The sequence below is a fragment of the Chlamydomonas reinhardtii genome, chromosome 7 (genome assembly GCF_000002595.2).
Source record: "Chlamydomonas reinhardtii strain CC-503 cw92 mt+ chromosome 7, whole genome shotgun sequence".
In the NCBI taxonomy this organism is placed as follows: domain Eukaryota; kingdom Viridiplantae; phylum Chlorophyta; class Chlorophyceae; order Chlamydomonadales; family Chlamydomonadaceae; genus Chlamydomonas; species Chlamydomonas reinhardtii.
The window spans coordinates 2,080,973-2,099,103 of record NC_057010.1 but is presented as its reverse complement, the minus strand read 5'-3'; the positions used below and the strand labels follow the sequence as shown (position 1 = coordinate 2,099,103).

Here is an 18,131-nt window from a genome sequence, read left to right as displayed (position 1 = left end):
CAGCCTGGTTCCAGACCGGGCCGCACAAAGCATTGTCCAGGGATTGTCCTCTGGCATTGCCCTTCACTTGTCGCTCGATACCTAAAAACAGCAATCCGAACCTGGTCGAAGGCTGCACAGACTAAGTCTCGCGAAAAGTTCTCCTCTCGCTTTTGTAGCTGCCGACCCCGAGCGGCCCCTCTTTGGCTCTGTCCTTGCAACGGCCGGTTACTTTCGACTCGAAAGGTGTCATTGACGGTCCTGCCTGCTCAAGCAGGCGTTTTCCGGTTGAAGTGCGCAACACCCAAGGCACGTTTTCCCAGCCGCGCGACACGCTTCAACCCGCGGCACGGCACGGCGTCATCGTTTGCGTAACCACAGGTCAGGAACCCAGGCGTTCTATATGAACTTCAGGGTTGTGACTCGATAGCTGGGCCACGATCCGGAGTCGGGCCTGGTCGGGCGCGCCTTGGGGCTGCTGTGCGGGTGGGGGCTGCGCTTCGGGTGGGGGCTTCCACCCATTTCCATCCCACCTAAGCCGATGCACACTGCACAAGATGTTGAATCAACATCCCATCCCATCCACTTGGCCTGCGGAACCCATCCCATGCAGCTTGACCCTGCGCACACAGGCTCTGCCAGCTTTGTCAGTCCTGCCGCCGCGCGCCTCAAGTCCATGGACGCCGCAGTCAGCTCTGCAGTGCGTGTGGCCGCTGCGCTCACCGGCAGCCCGGGCGCAGCAGCGCCGGCCGTGGCCCCGCCAACACAGCAGGGTGCGGCGCTGGTCGACCGGGTCTGCGCCTCCGGCAGCCTGGCACGCGGCACCCGCGCCGGCTCTGATGCGCGGCGCCCTATCGACATCACAGCATTCCTGAACGTGGACCTAGAGTTTGGGGCGCTGCAGGCGCCGGAGGCCCTCTCCCAGCTGGAGGCGTACCTGCGTTCCAGCCTGTCAGGGGATGGCGCCGGCGGGGGCTCACCGTCGGATGCGTCACCGGCGGCAGCCGTGGTGCGCGTGCTTGATGCGGAGTGCCGCGGCGGCCTGTGGGCCGAGGTCGCATTTCCGGCGGCGGCCACGGGAGCAGTCGCCGGCGCAGGAGGGGGTGCGGGCACTGGCGCAGAGACGGCATCGTCACCGGCAGTGGTGCGCGTGTTTGTGGTGGAGAACAAGAGCTCCATCGTGGCGCCGGCCGCTTCGGCACTCGGGGCGGGGTTAGCGCCGCAGGCGCAGTCCCTGGCGCCCGCTGCGGTGCTCAGCCAGCTGCTGCGCCGCACCGACACAGAATCGGACAAGGCGGCGCAGCAGCAGGCAGCAGTCTTGCACGCGGCGGAGCGGCGACACAAATCAGCGGTCAAACGGGCTGCGGCGGCGGGGACTGGCGGCGGCGCCGCTGCAGCGGCGGCGGAGGACTGGCCGGACCGGCTGAGTTGCGGCGTGGACGAGGCGCGATGCCTGTTCTGGCGGCGCCAGCCGTATGCAGCGCTGCACGCAGCTCGGGCCATGCATGACGCCTGGGATGCCGCGGTAATGGTGGCAGCAACCGAGGCCCAGCAGGCGGTGCTGTGGGATGACGCGGTGCTGCACCTGCTGGACGTGGTCACGCTGTGGGCGGCGCTGCAAGAGGGCGGAGGAGGTGACGAGCCGGCGGCGGCAGCGGCGGGACAGGCCGACAGCATCGCCGCCGTCGTCCGCAAGGTCTTTGCCACGGTCGCGACCGCACCGGACGGCAGCCGCAGCACAGCGCCTGCGCTGCGTGTGTGCCTGTCCGGGGGCCTGTTGGGAGGCGACGCGGCAGTGGCAGAGCCGACGGCTGGCCCCGCAGAAGCGGCTGGCGGGACTGTGGTGGTGGCGGATCCGTGCCTGCCGTGCATGGACTTGTTCGGCAACGCGTGCCGGGTGTTGCAGTCGCCGCTGGGGGCGCAGGCCGGCGCAGGGGCGGGTGCGCAGCTGCTTGCGGCTGTGGCTACCGCAGGGCTGGCCCAGCTGCAGGCGTAGGCCAGGAGGGTGCTTTGTTGGCCATGCCTGCTATGAGGCTGCATTATCGGTGCTATGAGCGGTGCTGTGGTGAAGCACATGCGGAGAGAGTACATTATGGTTCAAGGGCGGACCGTGGACGGCAAGCCAATGAGCACTTGTGCTCATAAGTAGTGCTGTAAGGTAGCATTGTTGGCAGTTGGCTCCGTACCCTTCGCACTCCATTGATCTGGTCACGCGGTCCATTGAGCTTGAGGTTGGCAGTTGCTGGGGCTCGGTCTTACATGGTTTGGTGTCTGCCAGGAAGTTGCTTTGCATCATGCAGTCAGGCGTCTGCGCTTTGGCATGCAGCGCCAACTCAGGTAAACGCATGCGACGGTTTTGGGCGCACGGCGCATCGGGGCTAAGTCTCTTTAGTCTTCGAATGGAGGACGGCGGTGGCAATGCACCGTCATGGGTTCGAGTCCATACATGTGGCCCCACTACCTCCTTTCAGTTTGGAGGCGCAATAGGCAAACACGTGGAAGGCTTAGGAAAGTGTTGTTGCCCGTGACTGTAGCGTCGTGACTACAAACAAGGGTTTCTTTGCCAGTAATACCTGAAGCCAAGCTAGCACGCCAGCGTCACGTGCTTTTGATCTCCTACACCGCCACACATACTACTTGGTAATGCCAATTGATCACCACGAGGCAGCGGGTCAAATCAGCGCCGGCAAATCAGGTGCCTGCAAGTTGCAATGGCTATGCCCAGGAGATGAGCCGAGGAGGTAGTTTCAAACCTTCGACCCCGCCTCCACTTCATCCATTGGCATGCTTCAGAGTTATCCAGCAAAGTACCCACCGGCAGCCCTCACATTTCCTTGCACCACCCTCACCCCGCAGCTTTTGTCACCATCACGCAACTCTCGTCCGCACTTGCCTGCAAACCTGCAGTCATCCCCAGCCGCCGCACCCACCATTTGCGTCACACGCCTGCGTCTTGTGGACCTTCAGCACACCAGTCGTAGCCAAATTTTTTGGTGATCAGGCGAACCTGCCTTGCTCACCCAGCACATGCCTCGGTACAGTAACTCCGGCGTTCGACCAGCCGCGCACTCCTGCCCTGCCGTTGCAAATTGTTTGCCATCTTCTGGGGTCTGGGAATTAGCTGCACCCTGCGGGACTTCACCAACCTGCCTTGACACTGTCCCATCGCACACTCAGCACATGCCTGCAGTAGCTACGGCATCTTTTAAGCTTGCGGACCGCCGCAGCCCATGCCAAGAAGGACGTCTGCAGTGACACCATCGGGTCGACCAGGGAACTTCCGACCACTTTTGTTTTTTTAGCGCTGTGTCAGCCGTGCGGTCGTGACAACCATAACTTGTGCCCTCAAACAGGGCGCTCAAGGCATCAGGGCCCCACACTAAACGCCATACAATGGCACGGACCTCACTTGTACTTACAAACATTGATGCATAACACACGCTTATGAGCACTCAGTGTTGCCAACGCCACAACCAAGCGCAAAGTAGCTCTCTTGCCCGCTGCTATCAGCTCCTAGTAGCAAGAATCAACGTTGTAGCGGGTCCATTGTAGAGGCCAAGATACCGGTACCGTGCGCTCACCGGCAGTATGCTTGCATGCCCGCAGCCTCTTTATCGTCTCCTGGCCTCGGTGTTAACCGGGGGCTTCAATCCCCGGCCATCATCCAGTGACGGAACCGCTTTCTCCCCATGCGTTTATGACCACTTTGGGTCGGTTAGCGGGGTGTATGGGGGCTATAGGCCGCTGAAGCGGCCTTCCCTTGTCGATGGACTTGCATCGGACGGCATGTGTTATCTGGTGTTATTGTGTTAACGACGCTGCCTGGGCATGCGCGTCAGTCCTCCTCCTCCTCCTCCTCCTCCTCCTCCTCCTCCTTCTCCTCCGCCACCTCCCACAAGTACGGTATGGTCGCAACTAAGGCCGCTGCCTGTGCTCCGCTAGTTTGGCTTGGTTCGTTTCAGTGTGGGCTGGTATCTACAACCCGCACCCCACCCGCATCAGCAGCAGTGTCACCGACGCCACCGCCACCGCCCTGGCGTGCGCCTCCTCCTCTTCCACCGCCAGGGTCGGGGCGCGTGAGCGCCGCCGGCCGTGGCAGCCCCTGCTCCTGACCGGGCGGTGATGAGGCGGATGCTGGCTGCTGACTCAAAACACGCGCCATTCATCTTGACCCATTCACCTTCACTTCACCCGTAAGCATACTTTCTCATAGCAACACTTTAGGACCTCCATCATGCGGCCACGCACCCAGACTCTTGCAGCCAGGCATTGCCACAATGCATGTGCAGCGGGGTACGTACCTTATCAAACGCCTTTTTGAAATCAATCCGGCATACATAAAGGGATGGGTGCCCCAGCGCGCTGTGCTTGGGCGTGAGGTGCCGTAGTGCAAACAGGCGGTGCGCTGTGCTGTAACCAGCCCTGAACGCCGCCTGACACGGGTGCGGCCCTCAGGCGTGTCTCCAAATCAGGCCAAGCGTAGCTTGTGAAGGGCCGCACAGCACTTGCCCCCAACTGCAATACCACGATCAATACTATGGTCACCGGCCTCTCCCTTGTGTAAGCTGGAACTAGGTGAAATTTCTCAAACTGTGCAGGGTACTCCCCGTGCCTGCATGTCCGCTCTACTAACTGCCGTCAAGGCAGACACAACCGCCTTCACCGTCATGGGGGTTTCCCCCTCGGTGCGATACTCAGCTTTCTTTTAGCAATCGCTATGGGCTTTGCCTGGCCTACACGATTTGTTATCGGCCGTCTCTGATTGCACCTCCCCTGGCGTGCATGGCGTGTTGAGCAGCGCATCTCGCGCACCGCCACGGCCGCGTCCAAGATGGGGCACGTCGCTCGCGCGCCCGCAGGCCCCCTCCCACAGTCCCTTTCCCCCCCTTCAGCTCACATGGTTGGGTCCAATTGGCCGCTCTTGATCAGATCCATCAGGTGCCCCAAGTACTTCTGTGCGTGTGTGTGGGGGGGGGGGGGGTGGCGGGGAGGGGACACATGCGTGGGACACATGCCACATGTTGAGTTGAGAATTCCGGAATTGCAGACAGAGTTGGGAGTGCCTGTCTTGAACAGAGGCTTCAATCAGGATAGCGTTTACCTGTTGGCGTTGCACGAACGGTGGTAAGCGAAATCCCTGTCACCACATGCGAGTGCATCGCAGCAAAGAGCCATTCGGAAAGCTGTCATTTTGACTTCTCCTGAGTAACGGTCCTGGCAGAACACGACGCAGCTGTGCGCAAAGCGCAGCCCCCATCCTTGCGCGTCAGCAACGATTGGTGTTTGCTCCCCAACGGCGCAGGCTACTTACGCGGCGGCAGCCGTAGCTCCATCATTCGTGGTGACTTGCAGCGCTCCAGGCGCGATCCTGATGCGATGTTGGGTAGCGCGCGGTGCGATGATCATACAAAAAAACTTTCAATGTAGGTAAGACGCATCGTCTAAAGCAGGCATCATCATGCGATATCTATTGGCATTGTGTATGTAATGTAACTGTGGTATAGAATACTGTGGTATAGGACTGACGCTACAACAGATAGCGCAGGCCATTTGGATTCAGTTGCCCATGGCTCAAGATGACTGGCGATAGGCGATTATGATAAACAATCCGGCTTTGAACGCTACATTTAACGCACCATAGCTCATTGTAGTGCTTCAGAGGCCCGCCACGCGAGAGAAACTCCTCCGCAACTGGAGAATACATAGCACTACGGACATCCCCAAACGGACAAGGCGTATCACTATGTTGCTGATGGAACGTTCAGCAATGAAGCTTCCATTTGCAGGCCCTCGGTGCCTTTTCCAGGGTATAAGCTGACAGTTTACAGCACTCGGGGCGGGGCAATGCCCGGGCCAGGCTCAGGCAGGGCACTGTCGGGTCGGGTAGTGTCGGGTTCCGGCCTCGAGAAGACGTCCGAGGGGGGCGCGCCTCGGTTCGGTGTGCGATGGGACAGTGGTAAGGCAGGTTGGTAAAGTGCCGTAGGGTGCAGCTGATTCCCAGAACCCAACAGATGGCACACCTGGGCACACAATTGGCAACGCGCCTCGATTCGGTGGCCCTCACCCTCCCCTCCCTCCTCTTCTCCCCAGTGTACCCCACATAACCCCGCCCTACGTGCTACTACTTGCACGCATATGCCTATACACAAGGCGGACAAAGGGACACACGAAGGTTTTGGGCGCACGGTGAATCAGAGTTAAATCTCTTCAGTCTCCAACCGAGCACAGGTTGCTTTCAGTACAGCAGGACGTTGTGTGGGGGGTGGGGCTGGGTCAGCGCCTGGGCCTGTAACACCCTCCACGGTGGGCGGCATCGGGAGCCCGCGGTCGTACTTGCGTCACACAGCAGCGAGGGAGTCCAGCAGCCGCATGTGCAGCATACAGACTTGGATTCCAGTACATGTAGTCTCACTTGACGTATGCGACGCCAAAATTGCAAGCAGGGAGTCGATTGACAAGGACTGTTCTAACAATGGCGGACGTGCAGGCCGCAGTCCGGATAAGGCCCGCAGTTCGCTCTGGTGCACCTCCGCTTAGCATCAAAGGACAGGTATGCGGAGGTGCAGTGCCCGTCTGTCGATTGTCCACTGCGCTGACCGAGCCCAAAACTCGCTGCATCTGCTATTGTCTCGCACTCGCAGTACGGTAGCTTTACATTTGACTACGTGATCGAGGAGGGCACGAGTCAGGAGGAGACGTTCCAGTACTCCGTGCTGCCCTCAGTCCAATCTTTCCTTCAAGGTGTCAGCTCGGTGGTCCTGGCCTATGGCGCTAACTCTGCAGGCAAAACTTACACTCTTGAGGTGTGTTGATATGCATATGTTTGTAGTTGCAGGTTCAAACAACGGGTTGTCCGCGCACGCTGGGACATGCCGGGGTCACCCGCGGCGTGGGGGCCATTGCTTCAGGCTCTTGTCGCTTGAGCTCTCCCAGAGGCGTCGTGGCCCTGAGGGATCAGTTGGCGAGCAGCCGGCAAAGGCCCTCGTTGCACACCGCTGCAACCTGGCCCCCACGCCCTCTCAATACAGGGTGGCCCCGCAGCCTCGCGACGTGAGGGTGTCATTCCACGTGCGCTGCACGCCATATGCAAGAACCTGGCCGTGGTGCCCAAGCACCGATACAAGCTCTATGTCACCTACTGCGGTGGGTTGGGGGCTGGGAGCTTATCGAGGGGTTGCAGCCCAAACCCGGCTGGTTGGGTTTGGGATAAAGCAACCCAACCCGGCACATAACACACCAGCAAGCGTTGCCGCACCCTGCGTCTACCGCACTGCAGCCCTATCGGCGGGCGTGGAGGCCCAGATGGTGGACCTGCTGGCACCGGGCTCGCCGCTGGTGTCGCTGAAGGACGCCTCCGCCACCACCGCCCTGGCGCGCCTGCTGCACTACCAGGTAAGACGGGACACCGACGCTGCACCCGCCGCAACGCTGCGGTCAGGTCTGAGCACTGCACACTCCCTGGACACATCTGAGCAAGCGTGGGGCCGGCGGCCGGTGCAGGTGGAGTCGTACGAGGACATCTACGAGGTGCTGCGCCAGGGGCGGATGACGCGAGCCGCGGTCTTCACCGCAGCCGCTGGCAGCCCCGGCGCAGGCGGCCGCGGCGCTGCCGGCGCCGGCAGGGGCTCGGCAACGCCGCTGACGGGCCCCGCGCATGTGATGCTGAACATCCAGCTGACGGGATTCGCGGCGAGTGGCGAGCAGCTGGCCACAAACCTGACGTTTGTCGAGCTTGCGGCACCGGAGGCAAAGGTGCGTGGTGCCTGGGCTCTACAGGACTGGGGCCTGGGCTCTGCAGGACTGGGGGGCCGCGCGGGCGTCAGTAGCCGCAGACTGTGCAGATGGGGCTGCAGTCGGCGACAATGACACCGTGTTTGTCATGTTGGGTGAGACACTGGTGGGTTGTTCCCGGCCCCACTGTGATGCTTTCACAGGATATGATGGGCTACCCCAGCGGCGCTGACGGCGGCGTCACGCGCTCGCTGTCGCTCGCTTACACCGCCCTCAGCGGCGTCATCGCGGCGTTGAGGGCGGGCGGCGGCCGTGGGGGCGGCGGGGAGTCGCCGCCACCCCGCCAGTCGCACGTGCCGTGGCGGGACTCGCCGCTGACGCGCTGGCTGAAGGGCTGCCTGGGTAGCGCCGGCAGCATCCTGGTCATCGCGCACGTGGCGCCGGGGCCCGAGGTGCGGACGGGGCTGGGCTGGGCGGGCTCGGGGTCTCGCCATGTGCGGCCGCAGCACACGGGCGCAAATGAGATACTGGGACTCTGCTGGGCTCAAAGACAGCACTTCCATCACCACAACGCCATATTGCTTCATGCTTGGGTGACGTTCGCCTTCACACAGGCTGCCGCGGACACACTGGCTACGCTCAGCTACGTGAACCGGCTGCGCTCGGGGCCCAAGTCCGATGGGCTGGTGGTGACGGCGACCTGGGACGCGGCCGGCGGCGCCGCGCCCGGCTTCGAGGCGGCGGCGGCGCAGCAGGAGGTGCTGCAGGCCACGCTGCAGCGCGCGAGCCAGGCGCAGCTGGAGCGGAGGGAGCGGGAGCTGCTGCTCGTGCGGGAGCGGCAGGAGCGGGAGAGGGAGCGCAGGAGCCAGGGGGCGGGTGAGGCCGAGGGCGAGGGCGAGCGCTTCGGCAGCCCCATCCATGTCCGCGGCTCGCCCTCGTCCATGGCGGGCAGCTCGATGCGGCCGCAGAGCCAGCCCAGGTGAGAGGCCCAACTGCGGAACATATGAATACTATCACCAAACGGCTCCGGGGATTCGTCCTAATGTTATATACTGTATTGCGCTCCCCTGTGCGCAGGTACAGCCCTCCCACGCAACTCGCGCCCTCCCTGGACACGCGCTACACCAACGCGCCCGCCTCCGTGACCAGCCACCGCTCCGTGTCGGTGCCGCGCAGCGGCACTTCCGCTGCCCCGCCGCCGGGACCCGGCAGTAGCCGTCCCCCGGCTGGCAGCACCGTGACCGCCTCGGTCCGCTCCTCCTTGCACAGCCAACCCCAGGCAGTGCCTGCCCCCGCGGTCGCTGCCTCCACGCCTCGCAGCCACCACAGCCAGTTGTCCAGCCCCAAGCGCAGCAGCCACGCCCACGAGTGGTCTGAGCCGGCAGCGCCGCTGGCCGCATCCACAGCGCCGTCCATACAGCCGCTTCGCACCAGCGACGTGCTGAGCGGCGGCGGCGGCGGGGTTCCGAGTACACGTGCATCAAGCATCGTGCCGCCACTGCCCACCTCGCGGCAGCCCTCGCAGCGACTAGCTCCTTCTGCGCCGCCGTCCAATGCATATACGCCACTTCCGCCGCCGTCACCTGCATCCACGCAGCCCCCCGCGCCCTCGCTTCCGCCGGCAGCACCGAGTGCGGCCCCGTCCCAGTCGCAGAACCGCACGGGGCCTCTGTCTGACCTCCTGGCTTCACTGCAGCTGGGCGGAGGCTCGCAGCAACAGCAACAACAACAACAGCAACAACAGCAGCAGCAACAGCAACTGCTGCCACAGCCGTTGGGCATGTCTGAGAGCAGCTTCGGGCTGGCCTCTATCTACGGCCGCAGCGGAGCGCCGGCATCAGACTACGGCTATGGCGCCGGCCAGACTTCTGCTGCCGCGGCCGCGGCCGCTGGCGCAAACGCGGGTGCGGTTGACATGCTTGGGCGGCAGGTGGAGCAGCTGCGGGCAGAGCTGGGTGCTGAGCGACGCGAAGCGCAGCGCCTCAGGGTGAGTGCTTAGCGTGATACGTTGTACGGCCAATCCAACACCCCGACCGAGCATGTCTAGCCAGGAAGAATTCTAAGGGAGTGCCATGTACATCCCAGCAACGTGACATGTCCGTCCCGTCGCTCAGCCCTTGCTCACAACACCCGCCCACAGGCCGAGCTATCCAGCTCTGAGGCCGCCCACCGTACCGCCGCCGACATGGCAGACGCCCAGTCGGCACTGGCGCTGGCGGAGGCGCGTGTGCAGGTCGAGGCGCTGCGCAAGCAGGTGAGCAGATCTTAGACTGGGGACTCGCTTGGGGCATTTTACGGTTCAGAAAGGCCCGCTGAACCTCCCGCCCCGCTTCCCGGCGCAGTGCGTACGTTGCATGACGCTCTGACCAGTCCGCACTCACGCTCTGACTACACCGCACTGACGCTCTGACCACCCTGCACTGACGCTCTGACCACTCCGCACTGACGCTCTGACCACCCTGCACTGACGTTCTGTCCACTCCGCAATGGCCGCCGCCGCAGCTGGACACCAGCGAGGGCGCCAAGCAGGTGCTGGTGCGGCGCGTGCAGCAGCTGCAGGAGCAGCAGGGCGCGGTGCTGGACCTGCAGGTGCGCTCGGGAAGGGGGAGGGCGGCGCTGCGTTGGCTCGGCGGTACGAGTGACGGGCCGTGGGGCCGCAAGCGGCCAGGCGGCGGCCATACTCTTGGCAGGCAGTGGGCTTCATCTCAAGCCGTATGAGCGGCGACTGGCGCAGTACCGTAATCCTTTCTTCTTCCACCCAATATCGCAGGCCGAATCCAGCGTGTTGGAGGCGCAGGTGCGCGCGCTGCAGGACAGTCTGGATGCCTCGCGGTCGGCGCAGTCTTCCCTGGCGGGCCAGCTTGCGGACGCCAAGGCTGCGGCGGAGGCGCTGCGGCAGGACCGCGACCACCTGCAGCGCCAGAACATCGAGCTCAGCGAGAAGCTGCAGGCGCAGGTGCGGGCGATGGCGCAGGCTTGCAAACGGATGGTGATGGGGCGATGCGAATGTCCTTGACGGACAGCATGAGGTTCATGCTGCATACCTTGTGGACATTGCGAGGAGTTGAGATGACGCTCCTATTGTCTACTTTTTGACCCGTCACCACGATGGATCCTTCGTACCAAGTTGAAGGACTGGCCGTGCCTCGGCGCACCGGACACACACACACACACACACACACCTTGTGCTCTTTAACACACACACACACACACACACACACACACGTGCGCAGGTGCGGGCTCTGAGCGACGAGACGGCTCGGCTGCGCACCCAGGCGCTGGAGGCCTCGGGGCAGGTGGAGGCGGAGCAGGTCGCCCGGCGCGCCGCAGAGGCGGCGCTGTCGCAGGTCCGGGTGCAGGTGGAGAGCAGCCGCGGCGCGGAGGGCAGCGCGCTGCAGCAGGCGGCGGCACTGGCGGCGCAGGTCAAGGAGCTGGGCGGCGCGCTGGAGGTGGTGCGGGCGGAGCGCAACAAGCTGCAGGTACCGTAACAGAGGCCTTGTCGTGGGGTCGGCGGGCATTGTAAATGGGTCCCTGCGGTGGTGTCAGAGGATCACAAAGGCTTTCCTACCTGTATTACATTCGTTTGTTTTTTGTTTGTCAAGCCATGTACGGTTGCGTGATCAAAACCGCTCGACCATAACACGGTGCGGTCTGCAGGAAGCCAAGTGGCGCGCTGACGAGCGCGCCGAGCAGCTGGGCCTGGAGCTTGAGGCGGCCATGACGCAGCGCGCCAAGCAGGACATGGAGGCGCGCGCCGCCGCCACCAAGGCCGACTCTGACCTGCGCTCTGCAATCGTGGCGGCAGAGGGACTCAAAGTGGAGCTCAACGGAGCCCGGTCTCAGGTGGGTGTTGGGCGGGTGGGTGAGGAGGGCGGGGTGGGTGTATACTGCACATGCGGTGCCTGGGCGGTAGCGCTGGCTGTGTGCTCTCTTTCTCTGTAGTTGGCTTGTTGCGATGACGTGTCAAAGCTTGCTGGTCGCAGGTGGAGAGCCTGAAGCAGCAGCTGCGCTCGGCGCAGCTGTCGGCGGAGGAGGCAACGCGGCGGGAGAGCGCCCTGAACACAGACGTGCAGGAGGTGGAGGCGCTCATGCGGGGTGAGTGGGTTGCTGGGTCCTAAAGCGCGGCGTTCGTCCGTCCCATTCCGCATGTACACCCAAGGCTCGTCGTAATGGTGCGGTAATGGTAACCCCAAGTTTCTTTCTGCATCTGTATTCATGCATGGGGGATAGTCATATGCGGCTGTGCTGTCAGGCTGGCAAAGGGCCGGTCTTCACTGGTTCCAGCCATGCCGAGCAGCCTGCTGACAGCTCCTTTGCCTTGCAAGACGCTGTATCTCGCAACACGCGGTGCCTTGCAACACGCTGTGCCGTGTCGCAGAGCTGGATCGCGACCTGGAGGTGCAGGTCAACGCCGTGTGGCGGCAGCTGCGGTCCGAGCGCGCCGACTCGCTGTTCGGCCGGTCGGACGCGGGCTCGCTGCCGCCGGCGCGGCGCTGGCGGCCGGTGCTGACCGCGCTGGTGGGCATCGTCAAGCGCAACGCCAACGAGGCAGAGCGACAGGCGCAGGTGGGGTGTTCGCTAAGCGTTAAAACCAGTTTGTTAAACACAGCCTTGACTTGGGACCTGTCCGAAACAATGCCAGCGGGGTCGTGAAGCACTGCGTACCGTATGTGTGCACAGCCTGCCATTATTGCTTGAACACCGGGTTGCGTATCGCTTGGCGCGCAGGCTCTGGAGCAGGCCCGCGAGCGCTGCTCGGCGCTGGAGGCGTCCGCCGCCGCCGCCAACGAGCTGGCCACCAGCCTGGCGGCGCACCAGCGGATAAAGGCGGCGCAGCTGGCGGAGCTGGACGAGAGCCGCCGCGGCGTGGCGCTCATGGACCAGGCGCTGGCGGTAAGCGGGGCAGCAGCGTGGTGAACGCAGCCCGATGGGCAGCAGCCCATGCACGGGATGGGGATACTGATGGATTTGTGGGTTTTTTATGGGCTCGCCGGTTCGTTGCAAACTGCAGGAGGCCAACCGCGAGTGCCAGCGCCTGCACCGGCAGCTGGAGGAGGCCACGGCCGCGCACAAGGCCTTCGCGGCGGAGGCCAGCGCGAGAGAGGCGCGCATGCAGGCGCACGTGGCGGAGCGGGAGGCCACGCTGCAGGTGCGCGGCAGAGCCGTGGTTTTCCAGTCGTTTGCCGCCCGCATTCATGTGGTATGTTGTCTGTTGGCACGGGAGCCGTACTCCTTACTGCGACTGGCTATTGTCGCGCATGTAAGGCTTGCATGCGATGCTGGCTCGATCATGTTAAACATGTTGGCTTCCTCCTTCCCTCTGCTTGCAGGCCCAGATCTCGGACCGTGAGGAGCGGCTGCGCACCGCCATTGCCGAGCACGAGAAGCGCCTGGCGGCGGTCACGTCGGAGTGGGAGAACCGGTTGAATACGCAGGTGCGGGCCAGACTGCGCATGCACACCGTCTCTGTTGGTCTGCTTGTTTGGTTGTTGCTTGCAGCTCCGCTTTGAGTGGTGCATCACCATGTGCCTTCTGCCCTGTCATTCTCCACCGCAGCTGGCTGACGTGGAGGCCCAGGCGGAGGCTGACGCCGCCGAGGCCGCCGCCAAGCTGCGCGACCTGGCCGACCACCGCGATGCGGCGCTGGCGGCGGCGCAGGCGGAGGGCGCCGCGCGGCTGGCCGCGGCTATCTCCGAGCGTGACGCGCAGCTGCAGCGGGTGGGTGCAGCGTGATTCGGCTGGGGGGACCTGCCTCCATACCTGTCTACATGCCAGGTGCTTAGTTGCTAACAACTGGATGCGGTACAGGGGGCAGTCTTGCATTTTTTTGCCGCGTGCGAGACACGACGTGCTGGGCCCGTCGCAAACCCGCAGGCTGTGGCGGAGTCAGACGCGCGGCTGCGGGAGGCGGTGGCGGAGGCAGAGGCGCGGCTGCGGGAGGCGGTGGCGGAGCGGGAGGCCCGCCTGGCGGCGCTGGCGGCGGAGCGGGAGGGTCTGGCGCGGCAGGTGGCCAGCCTGAGCGCGGCGCAGGCAGACGACCGCCAGGAGCGGGACGCGCTGCGGCTGCGGGTGAGTGCCGCGCAGCGTGCTTCTGGAATGTGGTGGTGCCGCTCCCGTACCGTATCTTACGAGGGCGTGCGGGCCGCTGCTTCAAGGACCCGTCGCACCTGCACGCCACCAGTTGAGGCTGTGCGTGATGATCTGGATTGCTGCACGTACAGGCGCACGGGCGGGACCAGCTGCTGAGCATCGTGTGGTCCGAAATGCGGGCCGCCAAGCTGGCAGCCATGGGCCCCGGCGCCGCCGCCGGCTCGCCGCCGCGCACCCCGGCGCCCGGCGGCTTCGGCGGCTACGGCGCCTCCTCCTCCTCGCTGTCCTCCTCGCCGGCGTTAGGCGGAGCAGCTGCGGATGCCGACGGCGCCGGCCCCATGGACTGGGGCGAGCCGCTGTGCCAGGAGCGGCTGCTGCAGTGCATCACTACTGTGCGTGTACAGGTGCGCAGCCACCGGGCCGCGGGCTGGGACGCCATCTGCTCACATATCTCAACTTGCAAAACCTTCCACCACTTGCATGCTGCGCGCTGACCTCCTGCACTTATGCAAACGCTGTGTTGCTCTCAAGTGCTTGGCGCCGGTGTCAGGGACGCTGCCGAAACGTGAGGCTGTCGCCGTTGTTGTTGTTGTCGTGCAGGTGAGCAAGCTGCAGGGCGAGGTGGGCTCGTTGCGCGCCGGCGCGGGCCTGGCTGAGGAGCTGGGCGCGCAGCTGGGTGCGGCGCGGGGCCGGCTGGCCGAGGCTCAGCGCAGCGTGGAGCAGCTGGGCGCGCGAGTGGGCGCTCTGGAGGAGCAGCTGAGGGAGGAGCAGAAGAACAGGTGGGAAAACGGTGTTGGGGGGCGGGGCGGGTACGGGGATCAGTTAGCAGGTTGGCAGATGCAGGCGTATGCCATGCGAACGGGGCTGAACGTGGAAGGGATGGCTGTGGCGTGGAAGAGCGGGTCGAAAGCGCCTTGTTGACGTGTTGACGTGTGGTGTTCACGGTTTCGGCTTGGGTCGCAGGTCGAGCCTGCAGCAGCAGCTGTCCAGTGGCGAGGCGGCGGCGGCGGCGCTGCAGTCGTCGCTGTCGGAGGCGCGGCAGACCATCGCGTCGCTGCAGGAGGAGGCGGCGGTGCTGTCCAAGTCCCGCGACACCTGGAAGGTGCGGCGCGGTGTTGCCACCGCAAGTCTCCTGTCACCTCCTTCCTAGCCCCATACCCCCTAGTTTCCTTCCCCTGCCCCTCTTCTCGGCTGCGTCTCCGCGCGCTGCTTCCGCCGCTCTCGGCTGCGTTTTGTCGCCCTCTCCGCGAGTGCGACTACCGTATATCCCGCTGCCTGCCACCGCAGGCGTACAGCTTAGAGCGAACGACCGCACCAACATGGCGCAGCGCCGCACAACTCAACACAACACGTGTGCACGCACATGTCGGCATGTCAGCATCTCTCTTCCCACGCACCGCAGGACACGGCCACGCAGCAGGAGGCTCAGCTGCGGGAGCTGTACACGGAGGGCGAGCTGCGCGCCGGCGAGCTGGCCCGCCTGCGCAGCGAGGCCCAGGCCGCCGCCTCGGACGCCAGCGGCGCATCGGCGCGCGTGCGCCTGCTCGAGTCTCAGCTGCAGGTGCGCGGCGCGCCGCAGTAGCAAGCAGCCCTGCCTAGAACCGTCCCAACGCTTCCCTCCAGCATACCGTCCTCACATCCTCATGTCCTCATGATTGACCCACCCTTAACCGCACCGGCTTCCCTGCCCTATATCGTCATGCACGCGCCGCCTCCGTCCCACCCCCTCAACAGGACGCCCAGAGCCAGGTGGGCACCCTGGGCGCGCGGCTGTCCGCCACCGACAAGGCGCTGGGCGACGCCAACGCCCGGGCCGCGGCGCTGAACGGGCAGCTGGTGCTGGCGGAGAGCGAGGCGCGGCTCAAGGCGCAGGAGCTGCTGGCGCGGGTGGCGACGGCGGAGGACGGCGAGAAGCTGGCCAAGGTGCGGCACGTGTGCGCGCGTGTGCACTGGTGGGAAGGGGTTGCCTCAATGCGGACGAGTGCTTGGGACAGGTGCGGACAAGTGCTTTGGACAAGTAAGGGGTTGGCCTGCACCAGAATGACTGCACACCGCTGCCGGTGTAGCTAACGGCACGGTTCGCGACACTCACGCCATGCCCTGCGCCCCTAGCCATTCCCCACTCCAGCCCCTGCCGTGTTTGGCCTTACCCGCTGTACCTGCTGCTCTCCTCCTGCTCCTCCTCCTCCTCAACATCTCTCCCCGCAACCCGCTCCGCGCCCCAAACCATCCCGGAAACAGGCCAGCGCCAAGGAGGCCATGGACCGGCTGGAGGGCCGCCTGCGCGACGCCTCCGAGCAGGGCTCGCAGCTGGTCGCCGACCTGGACGGCCTGCGCGCCGAGCGCAATGAGGCGCAGCTGCGCGCCGACGACCTGCAGCGGCAGCTGGTGGAGGCGCGGGCGCGGCTGGCGGACGCCGAGCTCACCGCGCGCCAGCTGGCCAAGGTGGTGGCGGAGCGGGACGGGCTGCAGGAGCAGGTCAACGGCCTGCGCAACGCGCACACGCAGGGTGAGGCGCGCACTGGGGGCCGCGGGGGCGGGGATGCGGGCGGACCGGTGTACGGGCTTTGAAAGCAGTGCCCCCGCCCCTCGGATGCCGAAGGTGTGCAGTATCGTGCATGCGCTCTTCCAACATTCGATACGGTACACTGTTTCAGCTAACCAACCAGTTGCCCAAACAACCGCGCAGCCGCGGACGAGGCGCGCAGCCTGCGGCGTCAGCTGGACGCGGCGCAGGACCAGGTGGCACGGCTGGGCGAGGACAAGGCGCGGCTGGCGGCGGCGGTGGAGGGGCAGCGCCTGGAGGCGATCATGACGGGCATGGCGGGGCGCGCGGGCGCAGCGGGTGCAGGCGCAGGTGCAGGCGGCGTTGTTGGCGGCATTGGCAGCAGCCTGGGCAGGATCAGCGCGCTGGCGCGGCCGGGCGGTGGCGGTGGAGAGGGCGTCGGGTATGGGGGCCTGGGGGCTGGCGGGGCGGAGGCGCGCGGCACGCCGGCGCCCGCTTACAGGTGAGCAAGAGTGCAATTGCGGTAGCGGAGGTCTGCAGGGGCTTACTGGCTTGCTGCATGCCAGTGTCAAATCAGAATGGCATGTGCACGTGGCTGGTGTGCTCCTTCCAGCGTCTTTCCATGCCCTTTGCTCTTACGTGCCCTGCCTCGCCTCGCGCGCAGGGCTTACACCGGCCTCAGCTACCCGGCAGTGGGCGTGGGCTCCTACGGCGCCAGCCCCACTGTCGCACGTCCCAGCGCCAGTTACGGCGGCGGCGCGGCGGCGGCGGGCCTAGCGCCCTTCTCCCCGCAGGCGCCCGCTACTGCCATGTCGGCGCCGGCGTACGGCGATGCCAGCCTGCGTCTGGGGATGGGGATGGGCGGGTATGTGCCGCAGGGCGCGGGGGCGGGGGCGGGGGCGGGTGGTGCTGGCGAGGCCATGGCTGTGCGGGTGCACATCCAGGCCTCGCCCACGGACGTGTACGGCACGCCCGCGGGCGGCCGGTAAGGGTCGTGGCACTGGTGTGGTTTTGACGATGTGGGTCAGGACTGTGGATTGGTGACGGGGGGGTTGTGAAGGCACTCCGGGTTATTAGCAGCGGTGGTAGGTGGCCGTGTGGCAATTATATAGCATGCCGGTGAGCCTGTGTACGTTGCGCGGTACTTGTCGCGATCTGCATGTGATTTTACGTGTACGGACCACGGAGCTGGGGCACATTGGCCAGTGACGTGTTGAGAAATGTGATGCCGGGCAGCGATGGACCCTGGGTGATGGACTCTGCGTATACAAACAGATGCAGCGGAGGTGAACGGGATGAAGGAGAACCGGCTCAACGTCCTATGTTGGCATACCGTACTTTTGGTATGGCGTTGGCTGGCAGAGCTGGTCTATACGCCGCACAGCGGTATGGTGTGTGATGGGACAGTGGTAAGGCAGGTTGGCAAAGTCCCTTAGGGCGCAGCTAATTCCCATACCCAACAAATGGCAAACAGTTGGCAGAGGCAGGGCAAGAGTGCGCGGCTGGGCTAACGCCGGAGTTACTGTACCGACGAGTTGCTGGCTGGCTGGAAGTTTGCTGACGCGCATTCCTCACGCTCCGGGCGCCCGGCCAGGCGATAGCACCACACAGACACACCGCAACGCCACAGCGGTATGGGACACATGCACGCTCCTCCCTCTGCAGTAGCCCCCGAATGAGCCGCCCAGACAAGAAATGCTGCATCAGGAGATTGAGGAGATTACGCCTCAAGCACACGTCATGCCCATGAGTGCAAGGAGCCCCAGTAGCGTCTTGTGTGCGATGCAGACGCGCGCATAGCCGGGGGAACGGGGGACTTATCAGG

At 64.7% G+C, this 18,131-nt stretch overlaps 2 protein-coding genes across 3 annotated transcripts; both read left to right on the top strand.

Moving 5' to 3' along the window:
- Nucleotides 1-47: 47 nt before the first annotated feature.
- Nucleotides 48-2,564, top strand: CHLRE_07g326100v5 (uncharacterized protein). 2 transcript variants are annotated; one of them, XM_043064094.1, is made up of 2 exons: nt 48-360; nt 612-2,564. In XM_043064094.1, exon 2 carries the CDS (start codon nt 656-658, stop codon nt 1,973-1,975), a length of 1,320 nt encoding a protein of 439 aa, XP_042922662.1. In that variant the 5' UTR covers nt 48-360; nt 612-655; the 3' UTR covers nt 1,976-2,564. The 2 variants fall into 2 exon arrangements, with proteins under 2 accessions (XP_042922662.1, XP_001690482.1); XM_001690430.2 differs by having other exon boundaries at nt 67-360; nt 593-2,564.
- Nucleotides 2,565-5,698: 3,134 nt separating this feature from the next.
- CHLRE_07g326050v5 (uncharacterized protein) lies at nt 5,699-17,884 on the top strand. Its single transcript, XM_043064093.1, has 30 exons — nt 5,699-5,944; nt 6,191-6,207; nt 6,467-6,529; nt 6,621-6,782; nt 7,008-7,122; nt 7,256-7,371; nt 7,480-7,731; nt 7,914-8,162; nt 8,325-8,689; nt 8,788-9,697; nt 9,851-9,964; nt 10,213-10,299; nt 10,481-10,666; nt 10,944-11,189; nt 11,368-11,553; nt 11,694-11,805; nt 12,089-12,276; nt 12,439-12,603; nt 12,722-12,859; nt 13,041-13,145; nt 13,267-13,428; nt 13,585-13,779; nt 13,932-14,204; nt 14,401-14,579; nt 14,764-14,902; nt 15,203-15,361; nt 15,535-15,723; nt 16,042-16,309; nt 16,490-16,808; nt 16,971-17,884. Exons 1-30 carry the CDS (start codon nt 5,824-5,826, stop codon nt 17,293-17,295), a joined length of 6,105 nt encoding a protein of 2,034 aa, XP_042922661.1. The 5' UTR covers nt 5,699-5,823; the 3' UTR covers nt 17,296-17,884.
- The last annotated feature ends 247 nt before the right edge of the window (nt 17,885-18,131 follow it).